Source organism: Marmota monax, unplaced genomic scaffold (assembly GCF_021218885.2).
Source record: "Marmota monax isolate L192 unplaced genomic scaffold, Marmota_monax_Labrador192_F-V1.1 WCK01_AAM20220418_F8-fsc00025, whole genome shotgun sequence".
Lineage (NCBI taxonomy): Eukaryota > Metazoa > Chordata > Mammalia > Rodentia > Sciuridae > Marmota > Marmota monax.
The window spans coordinates 10967190-10982721 of NW_026691950.1; the positions used below are offsets into that span (position 1 = coordinate 10967190).

General features: G+C 38.6%; 1 protein-coding gene across 2 annotated transcripts in view; it reads right to left on the minus strand.

The window, feature by feature from the left end:
* Scfd2 (sec1 family domain containing 2) overlaps positions 1–7999 on the minus strand; it is a 412892-nt gene extending 404893 nt beyond the window's left edge. For both annotated transcript variants that reach the window (XM_046460660.2, XM_046460615.2), the window contains exon 1: positions 7016–7999. In XM_046460660.2, coding sequence (XP_046316616.1) covers positions 7016–7853 — 838 coding nt within the window. In that variant the 5' untranslated portion in view covers positions 7854–7999. The remainder of the gene's footprint in view (positions 1–7015) is intronic.
* Between the last annotated feature and the right edge of the window lie 7533 nt (positions 8000–15532).

The following is a 15532-nucleotide window of genomic DNA, read 5'->3' on the forward strand; positions in this document are numbered from 1 at the left end:
ACCTCGCCTGTTATCACTGTTCCCCTGTATCACAATACTTCAGCTACACTGACCTCCCACTGCTCCTCAAACATGTCAAGCATGTGCCCACTTCAGACCCTTTACAGTTGCCATTCCCTGGGTCTTATATGTTCTATCCATAGATAGCTTCCCGACCTGCTTACTCTCTTATTTCAGTCCCTGTTCAAATGCCACATCTTCAAGGAGGTCTTCCTTAGCAATGTTATATAAAATGAAAACTCCATCATAACAATCTCTAATGTCTTACCCAGTGTATTAGTTATATGATATATAATATATTTTGCTATATAACATATTACCCCAAAACTTAGCAGCTTAAAACAAAATTTACTTATTTCACAGTTTCTGTGTACCCAGGAATTCAGAGTAGCTTAACTGGGTTCTGACTCAGAGTCTGTCATAAAATTGCTATCAATATGTCAGCTGGGGCTGTAGTCATCTGAAAGCTTGACTGGGGATAGAGGATCCACTTCCAGATGACTCACTCAAGTAACTATTGCTAGGAAACCTCAGTGCCTAACTAGCGGGTGGAAAGAACCCTGCATGGGCCTCTCCACAGAGCTGCTTGAGTGCCCTCACGACATGGCTGCTACTTTCTCCCAGAAGAAGTGATACAAGAAAACAAAGCAAGGAGGAGGGAACATGCCTTTTATGATCTGGACTTAGAATATGTACATTGGCATCTCTACTAATGCTAATGTGAGAGGGCAAGTGGGTCACTATACCAGCACACACTCAGGAGAAGGCAATTTAAGCTCCATTTCTTGAAAGATGTATCAATGAGTAGATACATTTAAACTTACACCTAGCTTCATTTTTCTTCATAGCCTTTATTACTACCTAATATTATGTAGTAATTTCTTTACCATATTCTTCCTCTAATAAAATCTAACCTTCATAAATATAAGAACTTTGATAGTTTTAGCACTATTCCTCCATTCCTCAAGCAATGATGTTCAACACATGTTGAATATATGAATGATTTCATGTCCTTCCAAAAGATTGACATTTTTCCTTTATTACAAACGAGAAAACTCTTCAAAGGCTCAGTGAAGACCATATAGCAAGTTAAGTCACTAAGATAGGAAATGAGGTTACACTGATATGGATTTATCGTCAGCAAACTAGTTAGTGCTTTATGTGGCCCTCCAACTGTGCCTCAGACCTATGCTTAAACAGTACCATCTAAACTCTAAAATGAAGATATTAGTTGGTTAATTCACATTTGTGGAAAAGTAGATAGGGGAGGGGAATTCTATTTAAAAAGTTACTTTTTAAATAGATGCTTTAATGAGCAGCACTTAGTCAACAATTATGCTTAGTATCTGAAGCTGCTAACTTCTGGACACCAAATCTGTACTCTCTCTACTATTCAGGACAAGGATTCTGAAACTCCCCACAGCCACACAGATGACAGAGCTCATGGGCACAGGCTCTGGAGCAAACTGTCAAGGTTCAAATTCTGCCTGTACCTAGCTGTGTGATCTTATGCATGTTACTTAACTCCTCTTCAGTTTCCTCATTTGTAAAATGGAGATGGCTATAACACTTACCTCAAAGAAATATAGTGAAAATAGTAGATGATTACATATGCAGAGTGTGGAAAAAAACAGTATACTATTAAATATTTGCAAGTATCAATAGTACCAAATTTCAGTACTTCAATGAATAAATATACAACTATACTTTAAAGCAATGATACCCCAGAACCAAGAGCCACTTAGTGAATCAAAACTTAATTTTTGCCAGGTGCAGTGGCACATGCCTGTAATCCTAGTGGCTCCGGAGGCTGAGACAGAAGGATAGCAAGTTCAAAGCCAGCCTCAGCAACAGCGAGGCACTAAGCAACTCAGTGAGACCCTGTCTCAATAAAATGCAAAACAGGGCTAGAAACACAGTGGCTTAGTGGTCAAGTGGCCCTGAGTTCAATCCCTGATACCAAAAAAAAAAAAAAAAGTTAATCTTTAATCAAATAACTTTGATTTAAAAGTTCAAATCAAGCTAGACTTCAGAAGAAAAAATTTAAATCCCAAAATTACCATCACTGCCTAACTTTTGATTTTGAATTTGAAGACTATTAACCTAGCATTCTAGATAATCTCAAGAGCCAGACCCTAATATTCTAGTGATGCATGAACCAATTCTTCCTTTTAATTGTGTCTGGAGACAAACCAGAAGCCAGAGCAGGCCACAGAATAGAGTGTAAATCTTCTGTGCAAATATGCCTGAAGCCTGGGTATCCAAGCTCCTGGGTAGCCTGAAAATGGTCAAAGCAATGCAGAATCAAAGGGATAGACAAATATGTGGTCACTTACTTCTCAGAAATTTTAACAAACATTCCATATGTTTTAAGTCCTGAGAATTTATCAACTGCTTCAGGAAGGCAAGGACCTTGTCTGTCTTGCTCACCACTGAGACTTAATATTCATTTCCTTTTGGTATCTATATGAAATTGCTATCAAGTGGTATAAATTGAAATTTCAGCCAGACTCAGTGATGTACACTGTAATTCCAGTGGCTAAGGAAGCTGAGGCAGGAAGATCAAAAGTTCAAAGCCAACTTCAGCAACTTAGAGAGGTCCTAAGCAACTTAGCAAGAACTTGCTTTTTCTTTCTTTTCAATTGCTGCCTTGAATCTACACACACACACAAAAAAAAAAAAAAAAACCCTCCAATTTTGTCCCTTGGAGCAATGCCCTTTCAATAGTGAATAGTTTCACATGATTTCATGAACCTAACATCTCCCCTCATACCAACCTGCCTAACTAGGTAAATTCCCTAATTTAAAAGACACTCTGGAAGTCAGACAACTAACAGAAGGATCCGTAACCAATGTACAGAAAGTGAGGACTTCACAATAACAACATTTACAACTCTCCCTTGACAATTCTAAAAACACAAGTAACATAACTTAGACGTTTATAGAAACACTGAAGCAGGACTGGGGATATGGCTCAAGCAGTAGTGCGCTCGCCTGGCATGCGTGCGGCCTGGGTTCGATCCTCAGCACCACATAGAAACAAAGATGTTGTGTCCGCCGAAAACTGAAAAATAAATATTAAAGAAAATTCTCTCTCTTTAAAAAAAAAAAAGAAAAGAAATACTGATGCAGTATTTTCACACCTGTATAGCTACTTAATGTTCATACTTTTTCCAGTAAGAAATAAATCTTGAGCCTTAATTTCTTTGTTGTTAACTAACCTAACTTGTGAGAACATCAAACAAGGTAATGTGAAAGTGATTTTAGCCATAAAATACTCACATGATATGATTAATTAATATCACAATTTACTTTCTCCAGTTTTACTGTGTGCCCAAACTACAAAATGAAAGAATATTAAGAATCTGTGCACCTTAGTGCATACCTACTGTATCTGTGGGAGTGACTAAAAAATCTCAAAAGCAAATAGAATGTGTGCTAACATGTATGAAAGTTTAGTTGGCAGCAACTATTAATCCACTTTCATTCAACAAATATTTGATGAATTTCTACTGTTTTCAAAGTTCTCTTCTGAGTGCTGGCAAATAACTATAAATTAAATAGAGCCCCTCCTGCACAAGCTCCCCTTCAGGTGGGAGGAGACAGGCAATCATCACTTGGCAGTGCCAGGCAGTTGGAAAAGCTATGACAAACAAAGCAGGGCGAAAGGATTAGAGAGGACAAAACAAATGGTCAGAGATGGTCTCTGAGGAATTAGGAACAGGCACTTGATCAGAGACTCAAAGAAAGTGAGGTACAAAATAAAGTGGATGCCTGAAAGAACATTCTAGGCAGAGATACAGAGGAACTTCAAAAGCCCTGAACCCGGGGGATGGGGCTGCAGCTCAGTGGCAGAGCGCTTGCCTATGCATGAGGCACTGGGTTCCATCCTCAGCACCACATAAAAATAAACAAAAAAAATAAAGGCATTCTGTCCATCTACAACAACAACAAATTTAAAAAAAAAAAAAAAAAAAAAAGCTCTGAGAATGGGACATGCTTGGCATGTCTGAGGGGTGACAAGGTGGACAGTGTATACCCAGAGTGTAGGTGTGAGGGGAGATTAGAGAAAATGCATGACATGCATGGTCCTGAAAACAATGGTAAAGACATTAAATTTAAAAGTAGGAGTGAGATGGGGCTGGGGTTGTGGCTCAGTGGTAGAGTGCTTGCCTAATACTTGTGAGGTCCTGGATTCGACCCTCAGCACCACATAAAAATAAATACATAAATAAAGGTATTTTGTCCTTTACAACTACAACTAAAAACTAAATTGTCCAACTACAATTAAAAACTAAAATTAAAAAAAAATAAAGGTAGGTGTGAAAGGAGGCTATGTAAGGACTACAAGCAAACAAATGGAATGTCAGATTTGTGCTTTGATGAGATTACATAAGAAACTGGCTCCATGGACTACTTATCTGTATATTTTTTGAATTTTTATACATTTTAAGCTATTTGTTTTACTGTTTTAATACTTCTTTGAGGTTCAAAAAAGGAGGGCTGATATTTGAACACTAAATTTGGTGATGTAGAAATCATTGGGAGCCCTGACAAAGATAGTGTCTGGAAAGTATTGGAAAATAAAAACCTAATTTAAGGGGAGTTGAGGGAAAATTGAACCAAATGATTGTGGAGACAGCAAATATATAAACTCTTTCAAGTCTGTTATAAAATGAAGCAAAAAAATCCCCAAATGGACTGAAGTTGGAGAAGCAATCAAGGGTCAAGAGAGGAGATGTTCTCTCCTGCTTGGATGTAATGGTGAAAATTCAGAGAAGAGGAAAAACTTAATCTAGATAAGGGGTATTTGACAAAGGTAAATTTATGAGAAGTAAAAATAGAGAGGGTCTGCATAGGTGAAAAAGTCGATGTTTGTAGCAGAGACAGTATATTCCTTTTTTTCTCTCTAATGGTACAGGGGGATTAAACCCAGGGGTGCTCTACCACTGAGCTATACCCCCCAAACTTTTTTGTTTTATATTTTGAGACAGTTCTCACTAAACTACTGAGGCTTGTTTCAAACTTGCCATTCTCCTGCCTTAGCTTCCCCAGTAGCTGGGATTACAGGTGTGCACCCTGAACTTGGCTACTTGCCTTTTTAATATGAAGGAAGAAAAGAAAAATACATGTGTAGAGATATAGAAAAGTTGGTAGAGGCCTGGGATGTAGCTCAGTGGCAAAGTATTTGCTTGCATTCACAAAGTCCTAGGTTCAACTCCCAGTTACAAAAAAAACCAAAAAACAAATAAATAAAAAAGAAAAGGTGTTATTTGGTGATAGAAAATAAGGAAGTTTTCTAATGGCTTCTGTTTTCTCAGTGATTTTACAAGCAAGAAAGCTGAGGGTGAGTTGGGGATGGGGAAGAGATCTAGAAACTTCCCTTGGAGAAAGTATGAAATGATTGCTATTGCGTGCCAATTTTGTTTTTCCATGGGTCCTTATTTTCTAAGTCTTCCTTGACTGCTTTATGCTACCACTTTTACAGAGAAGAAGCTATGCTTACTTCATTTATTCTATATGTGAAAAAAAAAGCATGTACAAAGATTAGATATTGAAGACATAAAAAATTATTGCTATGATGCCGAGCAGCCAGAGCACTGAAGTCTTAGAGGGAAATGAAAAAAATATACAAACTTCCTGATTAACTATGAAATAATAAGTCACATTTTTGGCATACAGGAAGAGATGCATAAACATATATACAATTCATTAAATATCTTAACAAGCATATACTCATCAAGTATTATAGTTTTAATCCTCTAAGCATCCAATTATGTTACAATTATTACTTATATTTAAATTACAGTTTCACATTGGACACCTGGTTTTCCCAGTCCAGTCGCATAGTTAAATTTCCCCCTCAGTACTACCATTGCTTCACATTTTATGATCTAAAAATTCATCTTATTAAGGTAAAAAACTCAAATACTTTACTATTGTTTATATAACTTCTTTCAACCTTTTTAATTACCTACTAAAGGGAATGCTAACCAATGTTAGTTTCCTGAGTATTCTTCCTAAACTTGTATGACTAGCATTTACTACTAGTAGCATTGTATCTACCTAGTTACAGAAAAATAAATGTAACCTTTGAAAATAAATACACACGTCAAGTATCACAAAGAGCTTTTCTTTAGCCAATTTCAAGGTTACATTGTCCCTTATGTGTATAAATATTTAATACATTATTATGATTGAGACTACATACCCAATTGTTAACAAAATGTAAACTAAAGAAAGATCCAGGAGTGGTGGTATACACCTGTAATTCCAGCTACTCAGAAGTCTGAGGCAAGAGGATCACAATTTCAAAGCCAGCCTCAGAAACTTAGTGAGACCCTGTCTCAAAATAAGAAAAAATTAAAAGGGCTAGGAATGTGGCTCAATGGCTAAGCGCTCCTGTGTTCAATCCCCAGTACCAAAAACAAACAAAAAACCTAAGAACAAATTAATAAATATCTGAAAACATTTATATACTTCTGTTGCAACTAATTTACTAGGAATATTTATGGGTAGTCTCATCTTTTAACATTTACAGGAAACTAAACTTCAACTGTCCATTATAATTTCATGTTTTGCTTTATAGTTTTCCTTCCCCTGTGTCATCTAACACCTCTCCAATAGATCAGAATCCTCTTATGAAAGATTTTTGTAAATGATGGCATCTTCAAATTTTAGAAAGCTTCCAGGTGGACAGTTCTCCGTGTGAGCATAATTCCATTCTCCAGTCTCATGTAGAGGCAGTTGTTTTAATATGGCAATGAATATAGAAGCTATGTTTACCCATTGCGCACACTCAACAAATTGTATTATAATTGCTAACTTTCTTTTCTTGATCTCCCTTCTAAACTAAACTCTAAACCCTGAGAAATCAAGGACTGTGTCCATTTAGATCATCTTTGTCTCCTCAATCTCACATATAGTGAGAGGCCAATAAAACATGCTGAATCAATGAAAGTGCCTCTGCACTGTAGAGAGTGAATGTGAATAACTCCATAGCAATGCCACTTACCTGTGAGATCCAGAGTTCTATCCACAAAGACCACAGATGCCCTGCCTGTAGCATTCTTCCTTCTGTTCTTGGCAGGAGCATAATTGGCCAGATCTGCAGCGATGATCCGACTGAGGGAACCCACAGCAAAACACTCTTCACGTACCCCTAAATGCTCACAGAAAGAACTGAGACCCGACACGAGGCACCTGATCTGCAGCAGCAGCTTTGGAGTCAGGGTAGAGGCATCCACCTCACCCAGGCTTCCCAGCCTCCTCTTGTCCGGTCTGGCACTATTAAGGAGATGTACATCCTGGGGTAGCAGTGGGAAAAGGGAAGCAAAGGCCGGAGTTAAGGCAAGGTGCGGAGCAGCAGGGGCGAGCAACAATGGGACGTGCAGCACCTCGGCTGTGTAGTTCATGTTTCCCATCCATTCACACAGCTTCTCCTCCAGCTGCTCGAACACCGGATGCTGCCCCTCCAGCTCGGCAGCTGCAGCCGCTGGGACATGGTTAGCCGTGAGGTGGACAGCGTGGCTCACTGCTGTGACCACCACACAATACTGGAAGTGACTGCGGCATATTATGTCCCTTATGGTCTCCACAGTCCGACCTTTCAGCAGGCAGCTCAACACAAACACTGCCTTGGGCTGCTTGACTCCTCCACCAACTGCATCAGACTGGAACTCCCTCAGGTGAAACTCGGGACCACCCACAGCCTCTAGGAGCCGCGTGGATCCGCAGCCCCAGTGCAGGCTCTCGGCGCAGGCGGCATCCAGGTAGACCACAGCCCGTTTCACTTTGGCCAGCACCTGCTCCCAGCCTTGCTGGGTGAAGGACACCACGCCCGGGGCACTCATGGCCGGGATTCGCAGCCTCGGGAAAACTCGGGTGCAGGAACTTCTGGCAGAACTCACAGCTTCCGGAAATTGGGTGTCCTCAGACTTTGACAGTCAACACAGTACACGTGGTCCTGTCCTTGACGCGCCTGGTGACCGCGCACGGTGATGACGTAACTGAGCACTGATTGGCTAGTTAGGAGGCTAGAGGAAGGGTGGGCGGGACTGGGAAGAAATGGGCGGAGCTCCGTGGCCCTGGGCTTCCGCGAAAGTTCCAGAGAAGAAAAGGGGCTGTCTAGGAAAGAGCTGAACTACGTTACCTTTGTCCCCCATCTGTCTGCTCAAGTTACCTTTCCGTGCTCCCTGAGAAGTCTTAGGAATAACTAAACCTGATCTGAAGTTTAATATCTTTCTCGGATATGAACACATCTCTGAAATTACAGCCACTTTCCCCATATAAAAACAGCAACTGCTATGTAATAATTTGTAGTTGATAGGTTGCTATCACACGCGTTATTGTGCACACAAGCCTGTTTTTTGTTGTTGGTGGTGGTGGGTTTTTTTGGTTTTTTTGTTTTGTTTTGTTTTTACTTTTTTTTAGTTGTATGTGGACTCAATGCCTTTGTTTTTATGTAGTACTAAGATCCAACCCAGTGCCTCACCCTTGGGAGTCCCTGAGCTACAACTCCAGCCTGCAAACAAGCCTCTTAATAAATCTTATTTCCCTTTCTCCATCTATTCACCTGCATCTCATTATCACTAAATCTTGACGTGTTTCAAAACTCCTAGAAACTAGTTCTACCTCTCCATCCTTGCTGTCACATCACTCAGCAATATCACTCACCTGGACTAACACAATGATTGTCCCATGATTTCCCAGTTTTCCATCTCTTCCACCTTCGATTCAGGTTTCTTCCTAATAAACTAAGATGGTCCTTCCATTTTACTGCTTCAAAGCTTCACCTGGTCCAGTTGCCTATAAGATATATCCACATTCCTTCAAAGTTACCAAATCCTTCATGATTTCTCAATTTCTCTGCACTGATTCTCCCAGCCTGGAACATTATGTACCTGCATAACAAAATCAACGATTGACTCTGGAGAGTTTCACAGGCTCAGTTTGTTCAACCAATATTTATTAAACAATTAAGTGAAATCACTGTGCCAAACTCCAAGATGAAATGATTAATAAATCATAGGACTCACAAAGAATTTGCACCTGATAAACTCTTACCCTAAAAAACCATTCCAATTATACATTCCATGTGAGTGTTTTCCTAACTCACTACCTCTACTACCCTGTCCTCTTCTAAGTCTGCTAAGTACTTGCAACATCATTGGGTAAGTTTCAACATACCTATTTTCCTTAACATCTATTCTACTAGATTATGCACTAGACACCAAGGAATCCCCCAAATTAGAAGATAGTATGTGTTCTATAAGTGTTTGTTGAATGCTCAATTAATAACTTTAGATAGGGCAAAGGGGAGGGAGGGGAAGCAGGGTATAAGGTATGGGGGTAGGAAAGACTGTGGAATGAGCCAGACATCATTATTATAAGTACATGTATGAAAACACGAATGGTGTGACGCTATTTTGTGTTCAACCAGAGACATGAAAAATTGCACTCTATTTGTGTAATATGAATTGAATTGCATTCTGCTGTCATATATAATTAATTAGAATAAATAAATTTAAAAATTAAAAAATCCATATAATAAATATTCAGAAAACTTTTAATGAACTTGTACAGTATTCCAGACCCTGTGTTGGGTATTCAGGATATGAAGAGAAATAAGCTAATCCTTGTCTTCAAAAAGAATTATACTGAAATAAAAGAACTCATACCAAGTGCAATAAAATATCACAGAAGCAGTGATTTTAAAAAATACATAGGAGTTACTAGGGAAAGGAATAATAAATTCTGATTGAGTGAAAGAAAAAGGGAAGTGGTCAGAAGAAGTTTCATATAGAACATGAGTTTTTAGTTTCTTTCAAAGAAACCAGGTGTTTTGCAGGTGGACAAGATAGGGAGGAGTATTCCTGGTAGCCCAGGCAGAAAGTGCAACATGAAAAAAGTTGTTGAGGTATGAAACTGTAAAATGTGTTCTTAGGAACTACAAATAGGTTATTTTAGCTGGAGTGCACTGCATAAAGAAAGGTCTAAGAAAAATATGAACATGTAACTAGAAAAGGAACAGACAAGATCATGAAGCATCTTATTTTCTATTCTAAATAGTAGCAGCCAATTGGAAACTGTTGAAGTCTTTGGGTAGAAATTGCTTGTTCACCTCTGGATCTTATTTACTTATTTATTTATTTTGGTACCAGGAATTGAACTCAGGGGCAATCAACCACTCAGCCACTTCCCCAGCACTATTTTATATTTAGAGACAGGGTCTCACTGAGTTAGTTGCTTAGTGCCTAGTTTTTGCTGAGTCTGGCTTTGAATTCACAATCCTCCTGCCTCAGCCTGCCACTGCACCCTCCTGCCACTGCACCCAGCTCACCTTTGCATTTTAGAAAAATAGGTTAGTTACCAGCAACAACTATAGCTAAGAGTTGTTAGGGATAACAATAAAAGAGAATGACAGAGGGTGGTGTATAAGAGACATTTAAAAAACAATGCCAGGGCTGGGGTTGTGGCTCAGAGGGAGAATGCTTGCCCAGCATGCGTGAGGCACTGGGTTCAATCCTCAGCATCACATAAAAATAAATAAATAAGGATGTTGTGTTCATCACTAAAATATATATATATATATATATATATATATATATATATATATTTAGTTTATATATATATATATTTAGTTTATATATATATATATATATATATATATATATATTTAGTTGTAGTTGAATATAATGTCTATTTTATTTATTTTTATGTGGTGCTGAGGATCAAACCCAGCACCTCGCACATGCTAGGCGAGCACTCTACTGCTGAGCCCTAGCTCCAGCCCCCCCAAAAAATATATTAAAAAAGATATCCTGTCTACATATAACTAAAAAATAAATATTAAAAAAAATAGTGCCAAAAGGTTTGGTGAGTTATCTAGCAGAAAGAAGGATGCAGCAGGAGAATTTTAGGTTAGCACCCAGTGTGTGGATCACTGGTAAATGGCAGTGAATTATATTTGAAAAATCAGAAAAGCAGCAGATTGGGGAATAATATACTGAATTCAGTTGGAACATTTTTTAAAATTATGAGAACATATGCATATCATAACATTTACCATATTAACTATTTTAAAGTGTATAGTTCAGGAGCATTAAGTATATTCACACTGTTGTATAACAAATATCCAGAACATTTTATTTTGCAAAACTGAAATCCCATACACTTTAGACAGTTCTTCATTTCCTTCCCAAGCTTCTGGCAACCTCCACTCTACTTTGTTTCCATTAGTTGACTACTCTAGCATTCCACATAAGTGGAATCATACAGTATATGATTTGTTGTCTTATTCTAGTTAGCATAATGTCCTATGTTCATCTATGTTGTAACATGTGTCAGTATTCATATCCTTTTAAAAATTGATTAATATTTCATGGTATGTATATATAGTATCTATCCATTCACCTGTTAATGGACATTAGTTGCTTCCACCTATAGGTTATTGTCAATAATACCGCTCTGAATGTGTGTACCAATCTCTATATCCTGTCTTCAATTCTTTTGTGCATATATCTAGAAGAAAAAATGCTGAATCATACAATAATTGTTAATATTTCAAAAACATTAGTTCTGTTTTCCACAGTACCTGCAACATTTTATATTCTCTATGACAATGCACAAGGGTTCCAATTTCTCCACATTCTTTCCAACACTTGATACTTTCTGTTACTTTTAAAGTGGCCATCCTAATAGATATGGAGGCATATTGTTTTGAAGATATTTGAGGGACATCTGGGTAGAAACATCTAGTAAGACATTGGATATATGATTCTGGATTGCAGGAAATAAGTCTGATATCTGGGGAGTCATATGGTATGCTTGAGTTAGCTTTAAAGGAGCATGAAGAAGAGACATGATAATGATAGAAAATGGAGCAATTTCTCTGGGCAGGCAGAATTACAGTCTGTGTGAGAAGCCATGGGGGAAAAGTGTTTCCAGAATAGCATGATCCATGGTGGCCAAATGTCAGAGAAGGGGGAAAGGAGATAGAATCTGAAAAGAATACACAGGACTTGAACCTGTGCAGGAAGAAATTACAGACATGATGAGGAGCAACAGGGGTGCAGGTATAATCTTTCCAGGCTTCATGGTACAATCAGGCAAAAGATAATGGTGGGCATGTAGTATAAAAAGATGAGAAATGATGTCCTTGTCAATAAATTTTATAACTGAATATCAGTTTAAGTGAAAAGTAGGGTCATCTTTCTGCTAAATGTTTTCTTTCTTCTTTTTTGTGTGCTCTGCCATTTAGCCACACCCCTTTACAGCCCCTGATCCTTTCTACTAAAATATGAGATTTCTCGGAATGCACACTAAATGGAACAAAGGTAAAGACTGAATTAAATGCATCATTGGGAATCAGATCTGCAAGAACTGGAAAGGAATAAGCATAGATATTGTCTCAGTTCAAGCTGCTAAAACAGAAATACCATACACTGGATGACTTGAGCAATAGAGATTTATTTCTCACAGTCCTGAAAGCTGGGAAGTCCAAGATCAGAGTGCTGGGATTGACCAGTTCTGGTGTGGGACCTTTTCCTGGTTTGCAGATGGTTGTCTTTCAGTCATGCCATCATGTTGCAGACAACAAAGAGGAAGGGAGCAAGCTCTCCTGTCTTACGACGGACATGATATTCTTCCCTATCAAGGAGGGCTTCTTTTCTCCCCAAGGACCATCTTCAAACACCAGCATATGGTGGATTAAAAGGTTTCAACACAGAAATTTTTTTGTGTGGGTGGGGGACACAAACATTCAGTCCATAGTAGAGATGTGAAGGAACGACACTACAATGTTGACAAAAGATGATGAAGAATGGGGGGATAGGGAAGATCCCTAAACGTTGCTTAATGAATAGCCTGTGTAGCCTCATGAAACTTTAGGACATACCAGACCATGAAGGAGCTTGTAGGTCCCAAGGATTTGCATTTGACATGTCAGAGGAAGCCATTGAAGGGTTTTGTGTTACTTGAATTTCAGTATGGCAGTAGAGGTGGAGAGAAGACGACAGATTTGGGATATATTTTGTATATATTTTGTGAGAAGACCTAAGAGTCTGCACAGTATGAGAGAGGCAGATGAGGGGAAAAAAAAAAAAAAGAAGAGGAAAGGAAAAAAATGATTCTTTGGGTTTGTGTTGACATAATTATTTGAATAGTGATTACTAATATGAAAATGGTGTTTTAATCAGCTTTTTTTTTTTTCATCTGTGGCCAAAAGACCTAACAAGAACAATTAAAAGAGAAAAAAAGTTTATTTGGAGGCTCACCATTTTAGAGGTCTTGGTCCAGCCGGCTTCATTCTTCAGGGCTCCAGGCTCGAGGTCAGGCCGAACATCAGAGCAGAAGAGTGTGGCAAAGGGAAGCAGGTCAAGACCTCATATCAGGAAGCAGAGACTCTACTCACCAGACACAAAGAATATACCTCAAAAGCACGCCCCCAGGGCCCCATTGTCTCCAGCCACATCCTACCTGCTGTCAATTACACCTAGTTAATCCCATCAGGGGATTAATGTACTGATTGGGTTAAGGCTTTCATAGCCCAATCATTTTACCTCTGAACCTTCTTGCATTATTGTCCCACATGTGAGCTTTGCGAGACATCTCATATCTAAAGCATAAAGGAAATCTGGGGAATATGGCAATAGGATAGGACAAGCTTGAGAAGGGAATTCACAAATTCTGTTCTGGGCATAAGTTTGAAATGCCTATTAACTATCAAAAAGATTCATCTGATGAAATATCTGAGTGATGCTGAGAGTCCTGAGCTCAAGAAGTGAAAACTGCAGGTAGGAATTTGAGAGTCTTTGGCTCCCAATGATGTAGGTGGTACTAAAAGTCATGTAACTGGATAAAATGTCCTTGATATGCAGGGTAGACAGAAAAGAAAGCCACCCAAAAGTGATTTCTTTGTCTCAGATGTTATGGTGGAATAGAATAAATTCCTGCTAACATGATCTGCTTAAGACTGTCACAGTTACCTTATTAAAATGTGATTTGTACTTCTCTGCTCAAAATAGTCAGCAATTCCTAAAAAAAAAAAAAATCAAACATATTTCCTTTCTAAGTCCTCCATATACAGGATCAGTGCTTGGCTTAAGGATTCACTGACCACTTTCCATGTGATGGACATTATGAGACAAGATCTGGTGACTACACAGATTAAAACAAAATTTTGTTCTCATCCTTAAAGGGCACACCCAGTTTACATTAACAGTGTATGTGTGAATAGGAGACAACAGAACTTTCTAGAAACAACTAGCAATACAAAGTGTAAAGCTAAAGGATGTTAAGATGCAGAGGAGGATGGCTAACTGGGACTAATTCATCACTGAAGTACCAAAAAGAAGACAGGGACAGCTCTGCACAGGTGTAATTATTCTGGTTGTTCAAACAAGGATAGGCCTAGAAAAATAAATAAGTAAGTAAGTAAATAAATAAATAAATAAAAACAACTAAAAAGAAAAAGAAAATGTTGGAGGGGTGGTGAGGAAAAGCCTAACCCATAACATGGCACCTCCTGGCCTCTAACTGGTCAATTTCTTTGATGTTTGCAACTTCATTTAACTTTGTTATCCTTTTAAGCACTGGTTATAAAACATTACTATATCAATTTACTGACATGCAAACTAAAGAACATTGACACTTAAGTGACATATCTAAAGTTGTGCCCAAATGCCATATCCATGAAAAACACCTTTTTGAGTACTATATTTCCACACGCTGGTTGCTGTGCAAGACCTTTTAATTTGATTCTCAACTCTTGTCATCATTTAGCCACCATTTAATCATTTTAATGAAACATTCCTTGAGAGTGCTTCTCAGGGATAGATACATTAAAATCAGATTATTATTATTATTATTATTATCATCATCATCATCATCATCATCATTTATTTATTTATTGGGATGGAGGGTCTTGCTATGTTGCCCAGGTTGTAAACTTGTGGGTTCTAGTGATTCTCCCTTCTCAGCCTCCAGAGTAGCTGTGACTACAGAGGGGTACCACCATGCCTGGCTTATTATTTTTCCCAAGAAATAACAGATCACAAAAAACAATAAAATACTAAACCAATATGATCAGAACAAATGTAGTAGTTTGATAAGATTATAGTGTGCCGCAGTCTGACTGGGCACAAAATCACGAGCCACTCAAGCAGGAACAAACTTTATTTCCAAAACTCCCGCAAACACCATGCACGTGGCCTTCTTCCGGGACACACCACACCAACCGGCAATCCCTCCTCCGGAAATCCCTCCTACCGCACTTCCCCAACCAATGGGAACTCTCGGGGAGTCCCGCAGAGCTCCAAAGTAGCAGGCTGAGGCGGACAGCAGGGGTCTAATATCCAATTGAATGCACATCTTAACATAATCATTATCATCTCAATGGCTTGCTGGCGTCACCTTTCAACCAAAAATGCCATGTGTCATTCCTACTGGCTATGGCTCTTAGCAATAGTGTATAGGGTGGGAAGAAGTGTATAAAATATCTTCAAACTATGTATCTTTGACCTCCCCCCTC